General features: G+C 46.3%; 1 protein-coding gene across 1 annotated transcript in view; it reads left to right on the forward strand.

The window, feature by feature from the left end:
- The window catches only part of LOC136571726 (vomeronasal type-2 receptor 26-like), a 57,666-nt gene that overhangs the window by 16,602 nt on the left and 20,735 nt on the right, over positions 1 to 20,329 (forward strand). The window contains exon 4 of the mRNA XM_066589000.1: positions 14,767 to 14,982. Within this exon, the coding sequence (XP_066445097.1) occupies positions 14,767 to 14,982 (216 nt within the window). The remainder of the gene's footprint in view (positions 1 to 14,766; positions 14,983 to 20,329) is intronic.

Below are 20,329 nucleotides of genomic sequence, written 5' to 3' on the forward strand. Positions count from 1 at the left end.
AAGGTTTGAGGGGTTCGGCTATACTCTTGCAACAGAAAGGTTTCAGGGGTCCATCCATACATTTACTACTAAAAGGTTTGGGGGGTCCACCTATACACTTGCTACTAAAAGGTTGGAGGGGTCTGCCTATACACTTGCTACTAAGAGGTTTGGGGGGGTCCGCCTATACACTTGCTACTAAAAGGTTGAAGGGGTTCGCCTATACAATTTCTGCTAAAAGGTTTGAGGGGTTCGGCTATACTCTTGCAACAGAAAAGTTTTTCAGGGGTCTGCATATACACTTGCTACTAAGAGGTTTTGGGGGTCCGCCTGTGCACTTGTTACTAAAAGGTCTGAGCGGTTCGCCTATACCAGTGATGGCAAACTTTTTAGAGATCGAGTGCCCAAACTGCAACCTAAAACCTACTTATTTATTGCAAAGTGGCAACACATCAGGGGGCGGGGCTTATGACGACATATGATTTTTACCTCCATCGTTCTTAAAAGGACAGGACCGTTTGGAAATAGACCAGGTGCAGATTTTGACTTCTTTTGGATGCGGAAATGCTGTGGAATTTGCCACGGTAATTTCCGCTGAGGACATTCTGCAGCATTTTCACCTCGTGTAAACATATCCCATAGTGACCCCCCAGAGCGGCCCCAGTGGTAATAGTGACCCACCCCAGTGCAGCCCCAGTAGTAATAGTGACACCCCACAGCAGCCCCCAGTAGTAATGGTGACACCCCACAGCGGCCCCCAATAGTAATGTGAAACCCCACAGTGGCCCCCAGTAGTAATGGTGACACCCCACAGCGGCCCCCAATAGTAATGGTGACATCCCATAGCGGCCCCAGTAGTAATAGTGAGACCGAGACCTATATACTTACCCCCTCCTACTCTGCTCGGCGCTGCTGCTGGCGCCCATTCCGGGTGCACACTGTGATGACAGTGTGCTTCAGGACGCCTCAACCCCCTGCTCCCGCGGAACCTAAGAGAGACAGCAGGGGAGGGGTATCCCGGCTGCACATTGACGACACTGTGTGCGCCGGGATCAGCGCTGCTGAGTGAACGCTGGCAAGGGAGCTGCGGCCCCTGCCAGTAATCACTAACGTGGTGAGCGGCCGAAGGTGGCACGTGCCATCAGGGAGGGCTCTGCGTGCCGCCTCTGGCACACGTGCCATAGGTTCATCATCACTGGCCTATACTCTTGCAACAGAAAATTTTCAGGGGTCCATCTATACTCTTACAACAGAAAAGTTTCAGGGGTCTGGCTATACACTTGCTACTAAGAGGTTTAGGAGGTCTACCTATACACTTGCTATAGAATGGTTTGGGGGGTTCGTCTGTACACTTGCTGCTAAGAAGTTTGGGGGTCCGTGTATACACTTGCTACTAAAAGGTTTGAGGGATTCTCTTATACTCTTGCAACAGAAAAGTTTTCAGGGGTCCGCTTATACACTTGCTACTAAGAGGTTTGCGGGGGCCACCTATACACTTGCTACTAAAAGGTTTGAGGGGTTCGCCTATACACTTGCTACTAAAAGTTTGGTGGGGTCCGCCTATACACTTGCTACAGAAATGTTTCAGGGGTCCGGCTATACACTTGCTAATAAAAGGTTTGAGGGATTCGCCTATACTCTTGCAACAGAAAAGTTTCAGGGGTCCGCCTATACACTTGCTACTAAGAGGTTTGAGGGGTCCGCCTATACAATTGCTACTAAGAGGTTTGAGGGGGTCTGCCTATACAATTGCTACAGAAAGGTTTGAGGGGTTTGCCCCAACTGTGGGTGCACAAAGGTTTCCCATAGCTGTGTTCAGCTGTCTGGCATGAATACACAGAATGAGTAGGGCAAAGGTGTGGGCCGCGATTCTGGGTGGGATGAAACTCTGCCATGTGTGGTCACTCTGATTTCTTCATGTGTAATACTGTTTTTGAGCTTCATGGGCTCGCCTATGCTGTGGGTGCACAAAGACTTCCCATTGCAGAGTTTTACCTATTTGGCAAAAATACACTGACTGACTAGGGTAGGGTGCAGAGTGCAGATGGCTTTCCCATTGCGGTGTTTAACTATCTAACACCTACACAGAATGAATTGTGTGAGGACACATGGATTTCCCATAGCTATGTAACTCACGGCACCTTGCGTCACACAAGGTGGATGCTGGAACTGAGCCTGACCCAGGGCCCGCTCACGTGCTTCCCACACAAAGTATTGTGGCTCCTACCTCGGTCATGGTTTCTCGGGCTTATTATGCCACCTCCCCCTGCTGCTTGGGGTCTGGGGATCTGCGTTGGTCGGCATGTATTATCTCTCGTGCTACAAATTACCACAGTTATCCGAGATACTGGATTGGAGCATCCACAGGAAGCGTTAGTGATTTCATGAGACTTTCACAGGGTCACTGTATACCTGTGGTGGCTACTTTTGCGACACCTCCTGCTGCAAACCAATCTTTGGTGTTAGTATGTGCTGCTGCATTGTGGAGATGTGTAGAAGTACTGGCACCTGAGTCCCCTTTATGCCCACGTTAGCGGTTCCGGACAATTTTGTGACGGAGGTGGCACGGGATTGGAATGATGATCGTACGCAATTTATCATCAATTCTCAACAGCATTGTGGGCTATCGCCCGCACTTTCGAAGGGGATCGCTGCCTAGCCATGCCAACCCTCTGTAGTGTTAGTCTCCGGTTCCTCCTCATCCAGTACGCACTTATAAATAGACATGAGGGTGGTGTGGCTATGCAGCCAGCGTGTGGCATGAGGGCAGCTGAACGCTGCGCAGGGAAAATTTGTGTGTGCTGTGGAAGCAGGGTTGTGCGGGGGGTTGGGCAGCATGTAACCCAGGAGAAGAGGCAGCGGTGTCACCCGCAGACAGTGATTGTCCTTGGTTGCAGGTAGTGTGGTGCTTAGCTGAGGTGTGCCTTGTTAATGAGGGTTTGTCCGATGTAAATTCTTAGGGGGGTGACCGCCAGACTCTTGCCCCTATTGTGGCTTAGTGTGGGACCTGGGAGACTCAGATGCAGCCATGCATGCTGCCCCTGCCCTTCCCTATCCGTTTCTGTGGTGTTTCCATGACTTTCTGAGGTTTTCTGGTGTTTCACAAATCATCCCCTATGCGGAGCATCGGTCCCATACAAAAATGCTCGAGGCCCCGTTTGACTTCAATAGGGTTCGTTACTCGAAACGAGCTCTCGAGCATTACGGAAAGTTCGACTCGAGTACTGAGCACCCGAGCATTTTAGTGCTCGCTCATCTCTAGTCTTAACTGATTCAAGCTGGCTCTCCGGTATACCACTGGAACATCGGGTTACTGATATATGCGTTCTTGGATGTTGGGTGGCGGTGGGTCCCCTTGGGCAGGGTGTGTCTCATCTGGCACCTGGTAAGTCAATCTACCACCTCCTTTCTTTTTTTCTCTTATTGGATTTCTAAACTATGGAGCAGTATTTCAAGTTTTGTTTTGCCTCAAATTTTGGATTTTATGGCTGCGGTCAAGATCTAAAGAATTGAATGACACAAAAGTCCTAAGGTGAGGCAGACTGGTCAAAGTGCGGTGCAAGAAAAAGCATGTAGGCTTATTTATATTAGATATAGGGTGATTATGATGGCATCTCAGTGGTCCTGGGATAATTTGCTTTGTTCTTAAAGGGGTTGTCCCGAGGCAGCAAGTGGGTCTGTACACTTCTGCATGGCCATAATAATGCACTTTGTAATGTACATTGTGCATTAATTATGAGCCATGCAGAAGTTATAAAAAGTTTTATACTTACCTGTTCCGTTGCTGGCGTCCTCGTCTCCATGGTGCCGACTAATTTTCGCCCTCCGATGGCCAAATTAGCCGCGCTTGCGCAGTCCGGGTCTTCTGCAGTCTTCTATGGGGCTCCGTGTAGCTCCGTGTAGCTCCGCCCCGTCACGTGCCGATTCCAGCCAATCAGGAGGCTGGAATCGGCAATGGACCGCACAGAAGAGCTGCGGTCCACGGAGGAAGAGGCCATCTTCAGCGGTGAGTAGAGAAGTCACCGGAGCGCGGGGATTCAGGTAAGCGCTCCGGTGAGCTTTCTTTACCTCCCTGCATCGGGGTTGTCTCGCGCCGAACGGGGGGGGGGTTGAAAAAAAAAAAAACCCGTTTCGGCGCGGGACAACCCCTTTAAAGGGGTTGTCCCGCGGCGAAATGCAATTTTTTTTTTCAACCTAACCCCGCATTCTGCACCGTTAAAATCAATACCGTTTGTAATTTAAAAAAAAAAAATCGCTTACCTCCTTCCCAGTTCGCGCAGCATCTTCTTTTCTTCTTTTAAAGATGGCCGCCGGTACTTTCCCAATGATGCACCGCGGTTTTCTCCCATGGTGCACCGCGGGTCTTCTCCCATGGTGCACCATGGATTGTCTTCTCCTTCCTTGCGTTCCACTGCCAATACAGCCACCTAATTGGCTGATCGGCACCACGTGATGGAGGCGGAGCTACGATGACGACGTGCAGACCAGCTCTATGGCGCGAGCGTGCCGGAGCGGCCCCATTCACCAGGCAGAAGACCGCACAGCGCAAGCACGTCTAAAGAAGCCAGAAGACACAGAAATTAAACTGAGCCATGGAGACGGGAACGCCAGCACCGGAGGGGGTAAGTGTATAACTTCTGTATGGCCAATATTTAATGCACGATGTATATTACAAAGTGCATTAATATGGCCATACAGAAGTACTTAACCCCACTTGCTTTCGCAGGACAACCCCTTTAACAGGAGACAAACAGCAGATGGACTTTAGTGTGTAACACTGAACCACCATGTACCCAAACCTCATGTGGAATTTCAGCAGTTCTTGCTGCCTTGCCACTTTTCAGCTGTTTGCTAGCCTTGATGTCTCCTCCAAGGTGGGGATCTCATTAAGTTCTGTTTCCTCTGACTGTTTTGGGATGCAATGTATTGCTGAGTCCTGTACCATGTGTTGGTGCTGACCACTGATTTAGGATAGATGTCTTGTCTTCTAGAAGTGTTAGACCATGTACACCGTGCAAGGGACTTTGAATTCTGTGTAAAAAAACCTATATATCATCTTCAGAGCCTCATAAAACACTATGCATTCATCAATCTCTGTGAGGAGCTGATTTTTCTCTGCAAGATTGGTCCACAATTCTTTTTGGATAACTCACAGTCTATACTGAAGGTTACTACAAGTAATGGGAAGTGTTTGTGCACCCACAGCATATCCAAGCCCCTGGATCCCAAGAAAAGTATTACACATGAAGAAATCAGAGTGCCCAAACATGGCAGAGTTTCACCCCCGCCAAGGGCCTCGGCCCACATTTCTATCCTAGTCAGTCAGTGTATTTGTGTCAGACAGGAAAAACACCGCAATGGGAAGTCTTTGTGCACTCACAGCATAGGCAAGCCCAAGGAACTCAAGCATGGTATTACACTTGAGGAAATCAGCGTGCCCAAACATGGCAGAGTTTCACCCTGTTAAGAGCCTCTGCCTACATTTCTACCCTAGTCAGTCAGTGTGTTTGTGCCAGACAGGTAATACAACGCAATGGGAAGTCTTTGTGCACCCACAGCATAGGTGAGCCCAAGGAAATTAAAGATGATATTACGCCTAAAGAAATCACAGCACCCAAATATGGCAGAGTTTCCCCCTGCTAAGGGCCTCGGCCCATATTTCTACCCTAGTCAGTCAGTGTATTTGTGCCAGACAGGTAAAACACAGCAATGGGAAGTCTTTGTGCACTCACAGCATAGGCAAGCTCAAGGAACTCAAGCATAGTATTACACATGAGGAAATCAGAGTGCCCAAACATGGCAGAGTTTCACCCTGCTAAGAGCCTTGGCCTCGGCCCACATTTCTGCCATAGTCAGTCAGTGTGTTTCGGCCAGACAGGTAATACAACTCAATGGGAAGTCTATGTGCACCCACAGCATAGACGAGCCCCTGGAAACCAAGGAAAGTATTACATTATGAGAAATCAGAGCACCCAAACAAGGAAGTTTCACCCTGCCAAGGACCTCCACCTCGGCTCACACCCTCAGTAATCGTGGTCATAAAGCGGACTCGGATGCTAGTGTAGCTGTGACCGTCTCATTAATGCAGTAACGTTCCTTTTGTTTGGCCCAAACCAGTTCCTCAGATAACTGTGGTAACACAAGGGAAAATGCATGTTGCCCAGTGCTGATCCCCTGACCCCAAGTAAGAGGAGGAGGTGGCCTTTCAAGGCCAAGACACCATGACCAAGCTAGGACCCGCAATAGTCTGTGTGGAAAGTACGTGAGTAGACCCTGGGGCAGGCTTGGTCCTAGCTTCCACCTTGTGTGACCCAAGGTGCCACGAGTTACATAGCAATAGGAAATCCATGTGTCCACACACTATTCATTCTGTGTAGGTGTCAGATAGCTCAACACCGCAAGGGGAAGTCTTTGAGTTACTTGGGCTCGCCTATGCTGTCAGTCCACAATGATAGTATTATATAGGATGAAATCAGAGTGCCCAAACATGGCAGAGTTTCACCCCGCCAAGGACCTTGGACTCAGCCCACATTTCTGCCCTAGTCAGTCAGTGTATTTGTACCAAATAGGTAAAACACTGCAATGGGTAATCTTTGGGCATCCACAGTATAGGCAGACCCCTGTAACATTTCTGTAGTAAAAGTGTAGGCGGACACCAGTAACATTACAGTAGCAGAAGTATAGTCAGACCCCTGTAACATTCCTGTAGCAGAAGTATAGGCAGACCCCAGTAACATTCCTGTAGCAGAAGTATAGGCAGACCCCTGTAACATTCCTGTAGCAGAAGTATAGGCAGACCCCAGTAACATTCCTGTAGCAGAAGTATAGGCAGACCCCTGTAACATTTCTGTAATAAAAGTATAGGCAGACCCCAGTAACATACCTGTAGCAAAATTATAGGCAAACCCCTGTAACATTTCTGTAGCAAGAGTATGGGTGGACCCCAGTAACATTCCTGTAGCAGAAGTGTAGGTGGATCCGAGTAACATTCCTGCAGCAGAAGTGTAGGTCGACCCGAGTAACATTTCTGTAGTAAAAGTATAGGCGGACCCCAGTAACATTCCTGTAGCAGAAGTATAGGTAGACCCCTGTAACATTCCTGTGGCAGAAGTATAGGCAGACCCCTGTAACATTTCTGTAGCAAAAGTGTAGGAGGACCCCTGAAACATTGTTGTAGCAGAAGTATAGGCAGACCCCAGTAACATTCCTCTAGCAAAAGTATAGGCAGACCCCTGTAACATTTCTGTAATAAAAGTATAGGCAGACCCCAGTAACATACCTGTAGCAAAATTATAGGCAAACCCCTGTAACATTTCTGTAGCAAGAGTATGGGTGGACCCCAGTAACATTCCTGTAGCAGAAGTGTAGGTGGATCCGAGTAACATTCCTGCAGCAGAAGTGTAGGTCGACCCGAGTAACATTTCTGTAGTAAAAGTATAGGCGGACCCCAGTAACATTCCTGTAGCAGAAGTATAGGTAGACCCCTGTAACATTCCTGTGGCAGAAGTATAGGCAGACCCCTGTAACATTTCTGTAGCAAAAGTGTAGGAGGACCCCTGAAACATTGGTGTACCAAAACTATAGGCAGACCCCAGTAACATTTCGGTAGCAAAAGTATAGGCAGACCCCTGTAACATTTCTGTAGCAAGATTATAGTTGGACCCCAGTAACATTTCTGTAGTAAGAGTATAGGCAGACCCCATTAACATTTCTGTAGCAAGAGTATAAGCGAAACATTGGTGTACCAAGAGTGTAGGCGAACACCTGAAAAAATTTTGTTACCAAGAGTGTAGGCGAAGGCCGGAAAAATTAGTTAGATAACAGTATAGGCAAGGGCCAGAAAAATTGGTGTACTAAGAGTACAAGTGCACCCCTGAAAAATCGCTCAACCGCGAGGGCAGGTGAAACCCATAACTCGCTGTTGCGTAATTTGTAACAGAGCCTGGAGGTAGCCCTGTGAAAAAAAATAGGTTTCTGTTAAAGTATCAATACTTTTGAAACTTTTAAAAATTGTAAAAAAAATTATAAACAGAGCCTTTTGGGCCTCAGAAAAATTGGCAGTTCAGCGTAATGACATGCTGTTTTAGGAGGAGGAGTAGGAGGAGTAATAATATCCGAGAGTGATTGACAAAGCTTATACCCCCTTTTTTCTGGTGATAGAGAATGGTTTTTTCTCCTGTTGCAGTGAAAAGAATCATTAGGTTCCGCTGCTTTCCGCCAGTGAGAAGAGAAGTCTGGGGAAATCCAGCCTTTGTTCATCGTTTTGAGTGTAAGCATGTCGGCACTGGCAGTTGACAGGCGGGTACGCTTATCCGTGATGATTCCCCCAGCTGCAATAAACACGCTCTTTGACAAGACACTAGCGGCAGGGCAGGCAAGCACCTCCAGGGCGTACAGCGCAATTTCATGCCACATGTCCAGCTTTGACACCCAATAGTTGTATGGAGCTGAGGCATCACGGAGGACGGTGGTACGATTGTCTACGTAGTCCCTCACCATCTTTTTACAGTGCTCCCTCCAACTCAGCCTTGACTAGGGAGTTGTGACACAGTCTTGCTGGGGAGCCATAAAGCTGGCAAAGGCCTTGGAGAGTGTTCTCCAGCCTGCGCTCGACATGATGCCTGATCTCCGCGCCCCCGCTGCTACTTGGCACTCGGAACTGCATCTTCTGCAACTAGTACTGTTAGATGGGAAGTTTAGCATCACTTTTTCCACCAGGGCCCTGTGGTATTGCATCATTCACGTAGCCCTTTTCTCTTCGGGAATGAAAGTGGAAAGGTTCTCCTTAAACTGTGGGTCGAGAAGGGTGTACACCCAGTAATCCGTGTTGGCCAGAATGGTGAGGGTCATGGGAAAGGCAGCCTAACATGAAGTCAGCCATGTGTGCCAGAGTATCAGTACGCAACACATCGTTGTCCTCACTAGGAAGATGACTTTCGGGATCCTCCTCCTCCTGTTCTACTCTACGGCCCATACACGCTGAACAGATATGAGGCAAGCACTATGGGTACCCTCTGCAGTGTGCCCAGCTGTCTCTTCCTCCTCCTCCTCCTGCTCCTCCCTCTCCTCCAGAACATGCTGAGATATAGACATGAGGGTGGTCTGGCTATGAAGTGACATACTGTCACCCCCTGTGTCCTGTTCCAACTGCAAAGCGTCGACGTTTATGTTTTGGAGCAAACTTCTCAGCAGGCAAAGCAGCGGGATGGTAACACTAATGATTACCGCACTGCCGGTCACATCTGGGTAGACTCCTCAAAGTTTCCAAGGACCAGGCAGATATCTGCCATCCATGCCCACTCCTCAGTAAAGAATTGCAGAGGATGACTACCACTCCACCACCCATGTTACGGCTGGTTTTCCCCTATTGCTCTACGCTGCTTGTACATTTTGGCCAACATGTGCAGCATAGAATTCCAGCAAGTGGGCACGTCACACAGCAGTCGGGGCTCTGACAGATGAAACCGATGTTGCAGGGTCCTCAGGGTTGCAGCGTCCCTGGTAGACTTGCGGAAATGTGCGCAGACGCGGCACACCTTGCTGAGCAGTTCAGACAAGTGGGGGTAGTTTTTCAGAAACCGCTGAACCACCAGATTGAAGACGTGGGCCAGGCATGGCACGTGTGTGAGGCTGCCGACCTGCAGAGCCGCCACCAGGTTTCGGCCGTTGTCTCACACGACCATGCCCGGTTGGAGGCTCAGCAGCGAAGGCCAAAGGTCGGCCTGCTCTGTCTGAATCTGCAACTGCTTGGGGGCCGTGTGCCTCTTGTCACCTAAGTTGATTAGTTTCAGCATGGCTTGATGGCGCTTGCCCACCGCTGTGCTGCCGCGCGCTACCGACTGTTGGCGACGTGCTCACACTTCTTAATTGAGAGGTAGAGGTGGCAGAGGAGGAAAAGGGGGAGGGTTTGGAGGAAGTGGCAAAAAACGCAGCAGACACCAGCACCGAGGTAGGACCCGCTATTCTGGGTGTGGGTAGGAGGTGAGCAGTCCCAGGCTCTGATTCAGTTCCAGCCTCCACCAAATCCACCCAATGTGCCGTCAGGGAGATATAGTGGCCCTGCCCGCCAGTCCTTGTCCACGTGTCCATGGTTAAGTGGACCTTCCCAGTAACCATGTTGGTGAGGGCACAATTTATGTTGTGGGAGACGTGCTGGTGTAGGGCTGGGACGGCACACCAGGAAAAATAGTGGCGACTGGGGACCGAGTAGCGGGGGACCACTGCCGCCATCATGTTTTTGAAAGCCTCCGTTTCCACAAGCCTGTACGACAGCATCTCCAGGCTAATTAATTTGGCTATATGCACGTTTAAAGCTTGTGCGTGAGGGTGGGTGGCACCGTGTTTGCGCTTTCGCTGCAATGCTTCTGTTAGCGACAGCTAAGCGCTGCACTGAGAGACATTGCTGGATGGAGTGGAGGACAGTGGAGATAAGGGTATGGGTGCAGGCCCGGAGGCGCTCGTGCCTGTGTCCTGGGAGGGGGATTGGATCAGTGTGGCAAGCTGGGGCACAGGGGAAGAGGCAGTGATGTGACCCGTAGATGGTTAATGGCCTTCGTACAAGTCCCAGGGGTGCTGGGGGGTGGTGAGGCTGGTACTGGTGGCTTCCTGGCTGATCTTCGTGCGACACAGGTTGCACACCCCTGTTCGTCAGTCGTCCGCGCTCTCACTAAAAAACATCCACACCTTTGAACACCTAGCCCTCTGCATGGAGGCTTGGCGCGAGGGGGTGCTTTGGGAAACAGTTGGGGGATTCTTCATTCTGGCCGTGCCTCTACCCCTGGCCACTCCACTGCGTCTTCCAACCTGTCCTGATGCTGCACTTGCCTCCCCCTCTGAAGCCCTGTCCTTGGTATGCTTAACAAACCAGGTGGGGTCAGTCACCTCATCGTCCAGCTGCTCTTCCTCTGAATCCTATGTGTGCTCCTCCCTTGGACTTACTGCCCTTACTACTACCTCACTGATAGACAACTGTGTCGTCATCCACAAAAAGCTCTTGAGACAGTTGCTGGAGATCCCCAGCCTCATCACCCGGACTCCGGGAACTTTTCAAAGGTTGGGCATCCGTCACGACAAACTCCTCAGGTGTGAGAGGAAACATTTTTTCCCACTCATGGCAGGGACCCAAGAACAGTTCCTGGGAGTCTGCCTGCTCATCAGAATATGTCATTTTCATGGAGTGAGGAGGCTGGAAGGAAGGAGGAGCAGCAGCCAGAGGATTCAGAGTTGCAGTCCCTAGGCCAGGAGTAGTAGACTGCGTAGAAGACTGGGTGGTCGATACATTGCTGGAAGCATTTCCTGCATTCCACGACAGGACCTGCTCACACTGCTCTGTTTGCAATAAAGGTCTGCCACGCGGACCCGCAAATTGTGATATGAAGCTGGACAGCCCAGAATCTTGCCTCTCTCCTAATCCCGCAGCAGCCGGCAGTGAATCACCACGACCATAAACTCGGCCTGTACCCACACCTTTACTTGGACGTCCACATCCGCATCCACGTCCACATCTTCGACCCTTACCCCTATTCCTCATCATGGCGGATTAAGAATATAGCAGGGGCCAAATAAATTACCCCACTGTAAAGCACTGACAACTGTGGCTTAATTCACCGCACACAGAGACTTGTAGATAGCAGGGGCTCTATGCTGTGACTAGGAAAAAGTAACCCGCTGTCTTGCGCTGATACCTTGGGGTAATTTACTGCTCGCAGGGACTTGTAGATTATAGAGGCTGTGTGGAGTGGGAGAAGACTCTAAAGCCAGTGGATAGTGCTGGTAACTGCGGCTATTTCAACCCCACCAAGGAAAAGGTATTGTGGAACACTCTGCACAGCGGCAGAGCTGAAATATTTTGTAGTGGCCCAGGAAATATTACAGTACTGTTTAGCGGTGAGACCTCTGTCTAATGCACTGCAGACACAGAACGGTATAAATGAAGTCACTTGCAGTAGGCTAGGAGATGTTAGAGTGCTGTTTCACGGTGAGAGCTGGTTGTATGGCACTGCAGCCTGAGAGCGCTATTACTGAAAGGCTGGGAACTGGCCTAGATGCGTAATACACTCCCTACTACTCCCAGCAAGCCACAAGTATAATGCACACGGTCAGATGTAGCTCTAAGAAGGAGCTTTGGGGTATTTGGCATGGAGGATCAGGACTGTATAGTGTATAACTTTCCCTATAAAAGTGGCTGTGCCCCAACACTCTGTGTTGCTCTGTGTGCTCCCAGCCAGCCACAACAGTAATGCACACTATGAAGCATGAGTAGCCCAAAGAAGGACTGTTGGGGTTCTTGAAGACTGGATCCTACTTTAACACTTTCCCTATGTCAGCAGCAGCACTTTCTCTAACCTCTGCCAGCATGCGTCTGAGGCGAGTCGCGGGCGGGACCGCTTTAAGTACTCGCGGTCACTTGATCTCGCCAGCCACTCACTACTGTGGGGTGGGATAGGGCGGGCAAATCACAACAGGAAGTGGTAATGGCTACCTCACATGTCTATTAGCTAGAAAATGGTGCTAAACATGCGGGGAAGGAAATGCAATTGGCTCAAGTACCGCGTGGTGCTCGTCTCGAATAACGAGCATCTCGAGCACCCTAATGCTCGAACGAGCATCAAGCTCGGACCAGTGTGTTCACTCATCTTTAATTATAAACTCTAATAATAAACTTGTCATCTGCATGGAATCTTTATATATGATATAGAGACACAAATTAGGAAGAGCGCCTTGCACTTGGGTAAAATAATAGATAGTGAATCCACTCCACTTACCCGGTGTTGGGCGGAACAGCAAAAAAAAATTTTTTGTGTCCCGCCTACACCTGGAATCCAAGTAAGCCTTCAATAGGTATCTTTAGTCAGGATCCTCCGTATCATCCAAAAAATATATGTGTGTCTGATATCCTACACAATATAAACTTTTTTGGAGAGCAGCAGCTCTAAAGAAAACCCCAATTCTCTGACAGAAAAAATGGGGATAGTACAGTATAGAAAAAAAGGAAAAAACCTTTATCCAGCTGCGCTCTGTCGCAGGACCTCAAGAACATATAGGGAATAAGCTTCCACAATAGTAAGGCAAGTTAAATCCCATAAAAATAGAACAGAATAATAACAGGTTTATAGTACCTCTACTATCGGGTAAGCAACGCGTTTCTGCGTCATCTGACGCCTTTGTCAAGCATATAATCCTTATACCCAATCATATATATATATATATATATATATATACAAAACATACCCTAATCAAAGATCCATATGGGGGACATCTGATTCCATCCCTTAACCACGCTAAACGCCATCAAAGCGTGTATGGGTGAAGGGCGGAAGCTAAAGTGGTTCCGCTTTCATCATCCAACGGATGCTGAAGCGCACCTGCATTCCACATAGATAGCCTTCCATGCAATGTAAAAAAGATCCACGTAATGCGTCATCACGCTGTAGGGGAGGACGCATCGTGGATGAAGTAATCACGCTCCTGAAAGGAGCGCGCGGGGCTTGTCAATGCTCTGTGTAAATAACAACGTGCCGCGTCATCACGCTCTGCTCGGAGGTCCGCAGTGACTTAATTTCACTATATATATTTTTTTATTAGAATAATCTATTGATCACCCTTTGCATGGGAACCAGGAGTTGCCATTTGGGAGATAGGGTTTGTAGGTATGGTATTAAGTTAATGTATCACCAGCTGTTGAAAGAGATAATTGACATATAATGTGGGCAATTCCCAAACATCTGTAACGTATGGGAATAGATCCAGGGTGTTTTACAGACTGACATGCATCGTGTGCTCCATCTATGATCAATTAACTAAACTGTCAGTCTATAGCGTGCATTGACACGCTCCGTGCGTTCCATCTGAAGCGTGACTAATTAAGTCACTGCGGACCTCCGAGCAGAGCGTGATGACGCGGCACGTTGTTATTTACACAGAGCATTGACAAGCCCCGCGCGCTCCTTTCAGGAGCGTGATTACCTCATCCGCAATGCGTCTCCCCTACAGCGTGATGATGCATTACGTGGATCTTTTTTACATTGCATGGAAGGCTATCTATGTGGAACGCAGGTGCGCTTCAGCATCCATTGGATGATGAAAGCGGAACCACTTTAGCTTCCGCCCTTCACCCATACACGCTTTGATGGCGTTTAGCGTGGTTAAGGGATGGAATCAGATGTCCCCCATATGGATCTTTGATTAGGGTATGTTTTGTATATATATATATGAGATTGGGTATAAGGATTATATGCTTGATAAAGGCGTCAGATGACGCAGAAACGCGTTGCTTACCCGATAGTAGAGGTACTATAAACCTGTTACTATTCTGTTTTATTTTTATGGGAGTAAACTTGGCTCATTATTACCGGCCGTTGTGGAAGCTTATTCCCTATATGCTCTTGAGGTCCTGCGACAGAGCACAGCTGGATAAAGGTTTTTCCCTTTTTTTCTATACTATATATGATATAGACAGTTCACAGCTTCTTCACTGCTTGTCATATCACACTATGTCATAGGGTACTCTCACACATGAACGTAACATCGACTCTTTGCGCTTCTTCAGAAGAAACAATATCCCCTCAGACCCACATCCAAGGCCACTCACACAAGGAACCAATATCCAGCTCTGCACTGACAAGGCACAAACACTCCAAAACAGCCTGTCTGCAGAAAGGCATCTTTCCTATCTGGAGAAGTGTCTTCTTTGGCTTGTATCCTTATATTCAACACAAATAGACATTACACATATGTGAAGGGATTCCTGGAAATAACCAGATACATTTCCCTCCTTCATTCTTCCAGCTTCACCGATACCTGGGAAGTCAGAAAGATAATACTGGAAATCTGCTATTCCACGACAATGGAGATTTCATCTCCCAATATTCCATCGTGAATTGGCTGAGTTCACAGAATGGATCGAAGCTCGTAAAATATATTGGTTCTACAACAACAAAACAAAATGATGCTGCATTTAATATCAAAGCGGATCAGATCTTGTGGAAGAACAGGGTCAGCGAGGTGAGACTATGGTAATCTGGGCAAGAAATGTAGGATCGCTAGTGAAAAGAGAGAGGAGGGAAGTTGGACTGGAAGACTGAGCTAATAAATCCTGAAAAATCCTCTGGTCCTGGACTTGTGGTCGCAGTTATAGGTCACTTACTAGAATGATATAATCAGCCATCTTCCGGGTCAACCACAAAACATTTCTCTTGACTCACCATATGGTGCTATATGATGGAGGCTAAAATGAACCCATTGTGTCAGACAGCAGTATATATTATATTAGAGTAGAGGTGCAAAGTATCTCTGACTAGTTAGTGAGGAGATCCAACACACCAGAACTGAGTATACGGTTCCTGAGATCTAGTATATAGGAGAGCTACTGTGCTAAAGAGTAAAATTTGGAAATTGAAGTAAGAATGATCCTTACAGCTTATCTCCCCTTATCTACCCCTTTTCATTTCTCTTTGAGGGGTAGAAATGTTTGGAGTCACATCAGAATCACCAAGAAATATTGTGGAATATCATTCACAAGTCTTTAGGAAGTAGTTTATTCACGATGGTCCCATAGCAATAACAATTTAAGCACATGTACAAATATATGTGTGTTTTTAGTTTCGTCAGATTTTGTCCATAATTGTGACTTAATTAACTATGAGATGACATTTTATTAGTAATCAATGTGGAGATCTAGGGGTATGCAAAGGGCTCACTTACTTTTTTCTTGCATCCATAAATGTATGCAGCTGTGAGGGGTCAGCGTTAATGTTAGAATCAGATGGAGGCACAAGGACATCAACATAAAGTACAAGTGGCTGGTTAAAACCTGTGAATAATGCAAAAGTGGAGTATGTTGTGGTAGGAAATAGTCTCTCTTACACGCATAGTGGCATAGAATGTTTAGGCAGGAATCATCAGCCAGGTTTGGCATACTTAATTGAGAGACTGTAAATTTAGTTTATGGTGCCCTTCTAGAGACTGTAATTATTACATTTGTAAAGAGAAAAAAGTCTGGAATTGTGTTAGCAAAATATGACTGTTCTCAGCAAGAGAAACCAAGTAATCTTGTAGATGTGAGACCTTTTAATGGCTAACAAAAATACATGATGTTATAGCAAGCTTTAAAATTTACATAGGGTTCCTTCTCAGGCTTAATGGAACAGATCCGAAGAGGCATAAATATTTATACACATACACATGAAAGTGCACAGACATGGTGTGATTAATTTGCACTTAAGTCAATACCAGAACAGGATGAGTAGATGAGTGAATACTTAATTAGTCCACTAATAAGGATGTGAAAGTTTTATGCTATCTGTCACATAGCAGACCAGAGGAGCCTCTGTCCTCGATCATTCTAACAGTATTGAAAGCTTGAAGTCATTAGAATACTGTCTAATTTACACTCAGCTTTCCCAGGCTTATGCACACATGCAAAGCGAAAGCTCAAATCATCCACCTATTCCATTCTAACGCACTCCACATCTCTACAATGCTCATACAAATACACGCTGCCACCACCAGTTTTGATATCTGTAAACTGAAACACGATCTATGAATTATGAACATAATCTATGAAGTTATGATTCATTTTTAAAATGCACAAGGCTAACTTCTAAATAGCAGATTTAATCTAGAAAAGGTCTATCAGTGCAACATTACTGATATGTACAAGGATATACAAAAAAGGTTGTAACATGGGAGCATAAGGAAATGCAGTATGAATACACAACAAGACAGATTTTTAAAATAAGAATGGACAAAATAAAAGAAAGATACCAAATTTGAATATTGGTCCAATGTTCCAATATGTGTGGAGTCACTGAAGCAAATGGGACAGCCTTAGCCAAAGAGTATCTCTGTACGATCTGACAATTTGGAGCCTGTGGGATCCCACATTATAAAGAATCTCTCAGAAAACTCATTTCCCCGCCCCCTCTGATGTCATTCAGAAGGGTTGGGGTAGAGTCCTGTATCCCTGGTGGAAAAATTATAATTCCCCATTTTCAGTAATACAGTATCTGCAGGCAGATCTCCGATCATGAATTTGGTCCTGGCATATTTTTAGTCATGATCTTACAAATGTTTTGAGGCCACAAGTAGTTGGGTTCACTTCCATATTTTTCCAGATACGCGGTTCTGGGTGTTCTGGGCCTCGGACCTCTATGTGTGTAGATGCTTTTTGTTTGGCTGGCCAGCCCAATTCTGAAAATATAATTCATATCCTGTCGGACCTTCATACAGCCAAATATCCTTTATTAAAAGATTTCCTTCTGATGTGAAGTTGTCACCACTTTGGCTGTGGGAATGGAGGAAGGTGTCACTCCACACCAGCATGGGGTCAATTTAGCATCTCCTTGTCATTAGCCAGTTTATGGCCACCAGGACAAGGGGTTTCCTGTCCTCTGGTACATCAAAGGCTTGACAAATGCAAGAGAGGAAGGGAAGATTAGAACATTGAATTCATTCAGCTTTCCTATGTGAGGATATATATATATATATATATATATATATATATATATATATATATATATATATATATTGCCAAATGTTTTTTTATGCTTTATACCTATATGCAAGTTTTATTCAATTCCAAATGAGAAAAAACTTATATGTCGCCTTAAATCAGATATTCCAAGAGGCCTTGCCAGGCGAAGACAAAAACGTATCTTGAACAAAATGTATTTTAAACACAGCAAAGAAGAATCGGACAAAGGCCGCGTGTACTTGGCCGTTTTCCCAGAAGCCCATATCAAGATTTTCTGGATTTTCACGGTCCCAGGCCGGAAATCCGGACTTCCCATATATGGAGAATGCATGCTTAAGCCGCTTTCTTAGAATTGAGTGGGTGATTCTTTGCACTGGAGTTAATTAAATACGTGATTTTCTGTACATAAGCCAGAGGCGCCAGTATCAAGATAATGACTGTTATATGATTTTCACTGTCTCAGGCCGGAAATCCGGACTTCCCGTATATGGTTATTAGCCCATGACCCCTTGCTGGGGATGGGACAAAGGGTATAAGATCTCATGTAATCTGTAATAAAGCACGACGTCGGCACAGCTGAGAGCCATGTCCCGTGTGAGAAACTATACCAGACCTCTGTGTGGTGTCTATTCTTACCGCCTGCAGCGGGGCAAGTGGGGTGGGCCCGATTGGTGCTGTACTTAGAATAAAATATTACCCTGATAAATGGCGCCCGAACGTGCGGCGACAAAACCGGAGCTTACAGCGCAATTCACCCGGATCCACGCCACTGAGAAGCCGTCCTGCTGCAAACCGAGCCTGATCAACTCACTTAGAACTCCAGGTAAGGCCAGCATATATTTATGTTGTGTTTTACTGCGAGTCTTGCAGCAGGAGGGACTATCTGTGGTTTGTGACCGGACGGGTTGGGTTAAGAGTTCTACACGGTAACTCGTGTGGGCTCCGGGTTTGCCGTCATGGACCACTGACCGTGATATGCGCACCAATGGCTCACCCAGAAACTAGTCTGTAGTCTATTTGTACTTTGAAGTTTTAACGTTTTAATAATAGTGGAGATTGTTGTATCTGCAGAAGTTTTTTTTCTCTCTTTATTTTCATTTAATCTCACAAGAGAAGGGACCCTCAGTTTAGTTTAGTTAGTTGTTAATGGTTTAGCAGAGAGGGATGCATTTTGTGAGACAGGCTTCATAAGAGAAGGGACTCTCGGTCGGTTTGCCTTATATATGGGGCTAGCGATTTGATTTCAGAGAGATGCATTTTATGGGGCTGGTTCCATAAGGAGAAGGGACCCTCGGTTGTCTTGCCAGTATATAAGGGCCTGACAATTTGAAAATTAAGAGGGATGCATTCTATGGAGCGTGTTATTATTATTATTGTTGTTGTTGTTCTAATATGCGTAAGATCTTATTAAAGAAGATAGAGCCCCTCAAGGGCTGCCGCCGTGTGGATAAATTTGTAAAATGTAAGAAAACTCTAATGAAAATGTGTGACACCGACCCGCACGGCAGATTACAAAATGGTGTCTGGGAGGGAGGTCTTTAGGACCGAGAGGTGCCTTGGAAGATCAAGGTTTGCTAGAAAATACTGGAGGGGGAGGAAGAGAGAGAGACAGTCAGAGAAAGTTACGTATATACACATTATTTGTTTAAGAAAGTATCCGTAAGTGAAATGTTGAAAAGTACAGTAAGTGATCAAGAGGGCGTCAGGAGAGTGTCTATTGAAGGTTATATTGGCAGTTAGGTAGGGGAGAGAAATAAGGGGAGCAGGCAAAGTCGATAAGAAAGTTACAATGCATGTGATTTGTTGGCAAAGAAAGAAAGAAAATGTGTATAATACAAGATAGATAATAGATATGGATATATATGTGTGTATATGTATATACTGTATGTGCAAATAGTGCAAATAGTTAACTGAGCTTGCTTTTAGGGGAGAAGGCTTGTTGACATGTAGCTGCGAGTCTGTGTAAGCTTTTCAAGGTCAAAAGATAACGAAGCGAGAGAAAGAATGCAATAATAACCCTGGATAATATCTCTGCTTGCGTAAATGGAATGGAGGCTTGAAATGAATTTAATTAGTTATACTGTCTTAGTAGGCAGGAAATATAGCAATTTCTAATGTATATTCTTACTTATACAGGGGTTGAAAATGAATGTTGCAAGGTCCCAGCATATGTGTTAATTATGAGTTCAAAATGCAGGCAATAGTTTAAGCTAAAACTTATTCAGTCTGTGTTTCATATTCGCGGAGAGATAACAGGGTCACAGAAACTAAAATACTTTAGCGTTTAATACAGCATATAATAGCTTCAGTAGATAAGAAATATAGAATATTTCAGTCACTCAGCAAAACTTTTTTCACATAATTTGTCATAAATAGCGTTCATTCACAATCTCATCTCAATAGAATCATGTACTTTATAACATTATAGCACTCACCTCGGTGTTTTTCAGCTGATGTATGTATGTTTGTCAAACTTTTTTTGTCTGTGCATCTGTATGTACTGGGACACCTTCATAGGGGGTGACGGAGCAGACTTGAGAGCATGGATGGATGAGAGTTAGTGACCCGTGTTGAAGCTGCGGTGAGTGTGGAATGTGTGATGCAGGTAATGACTGGGGATAAAAGTCCTCCCCATGCATGGGACTTTGCTTGGTTGAGATGTGGACGTGTAGACTGTTAAGCTGAAATTAAGCTGAGAAGACGGACGCAATGTGCCAATATCGAAGGGGTTGATAGGGATTTTTCCATGTTACGTTAATATGCTGTGGGGTTCCAAATCAGAGGTGGTTATGGCGGCCACCGTGAGAAAGCAATAGACACAGGCATCACGGTCGTGTCTTAGAGCAATCTGAGTTTATTTCGTACATTGACTTATTC

Source organism: Eleutherodactylus coqui, chromosome 1 (genome assembly GCF_035609145.1).
Source record: "Eleutherodactylus coqui strain aEleCoq1 chromosome 1, aEleCoq1.hap1, whole genome shotgun sequence".
NCBI classification, from domain to species: Eukaryota; Metazoa; Chordata; class Amphibia; order Anura; family Eleutherodactylidae; genus Eleutherodactylus; species Eleutherodactylus coqui.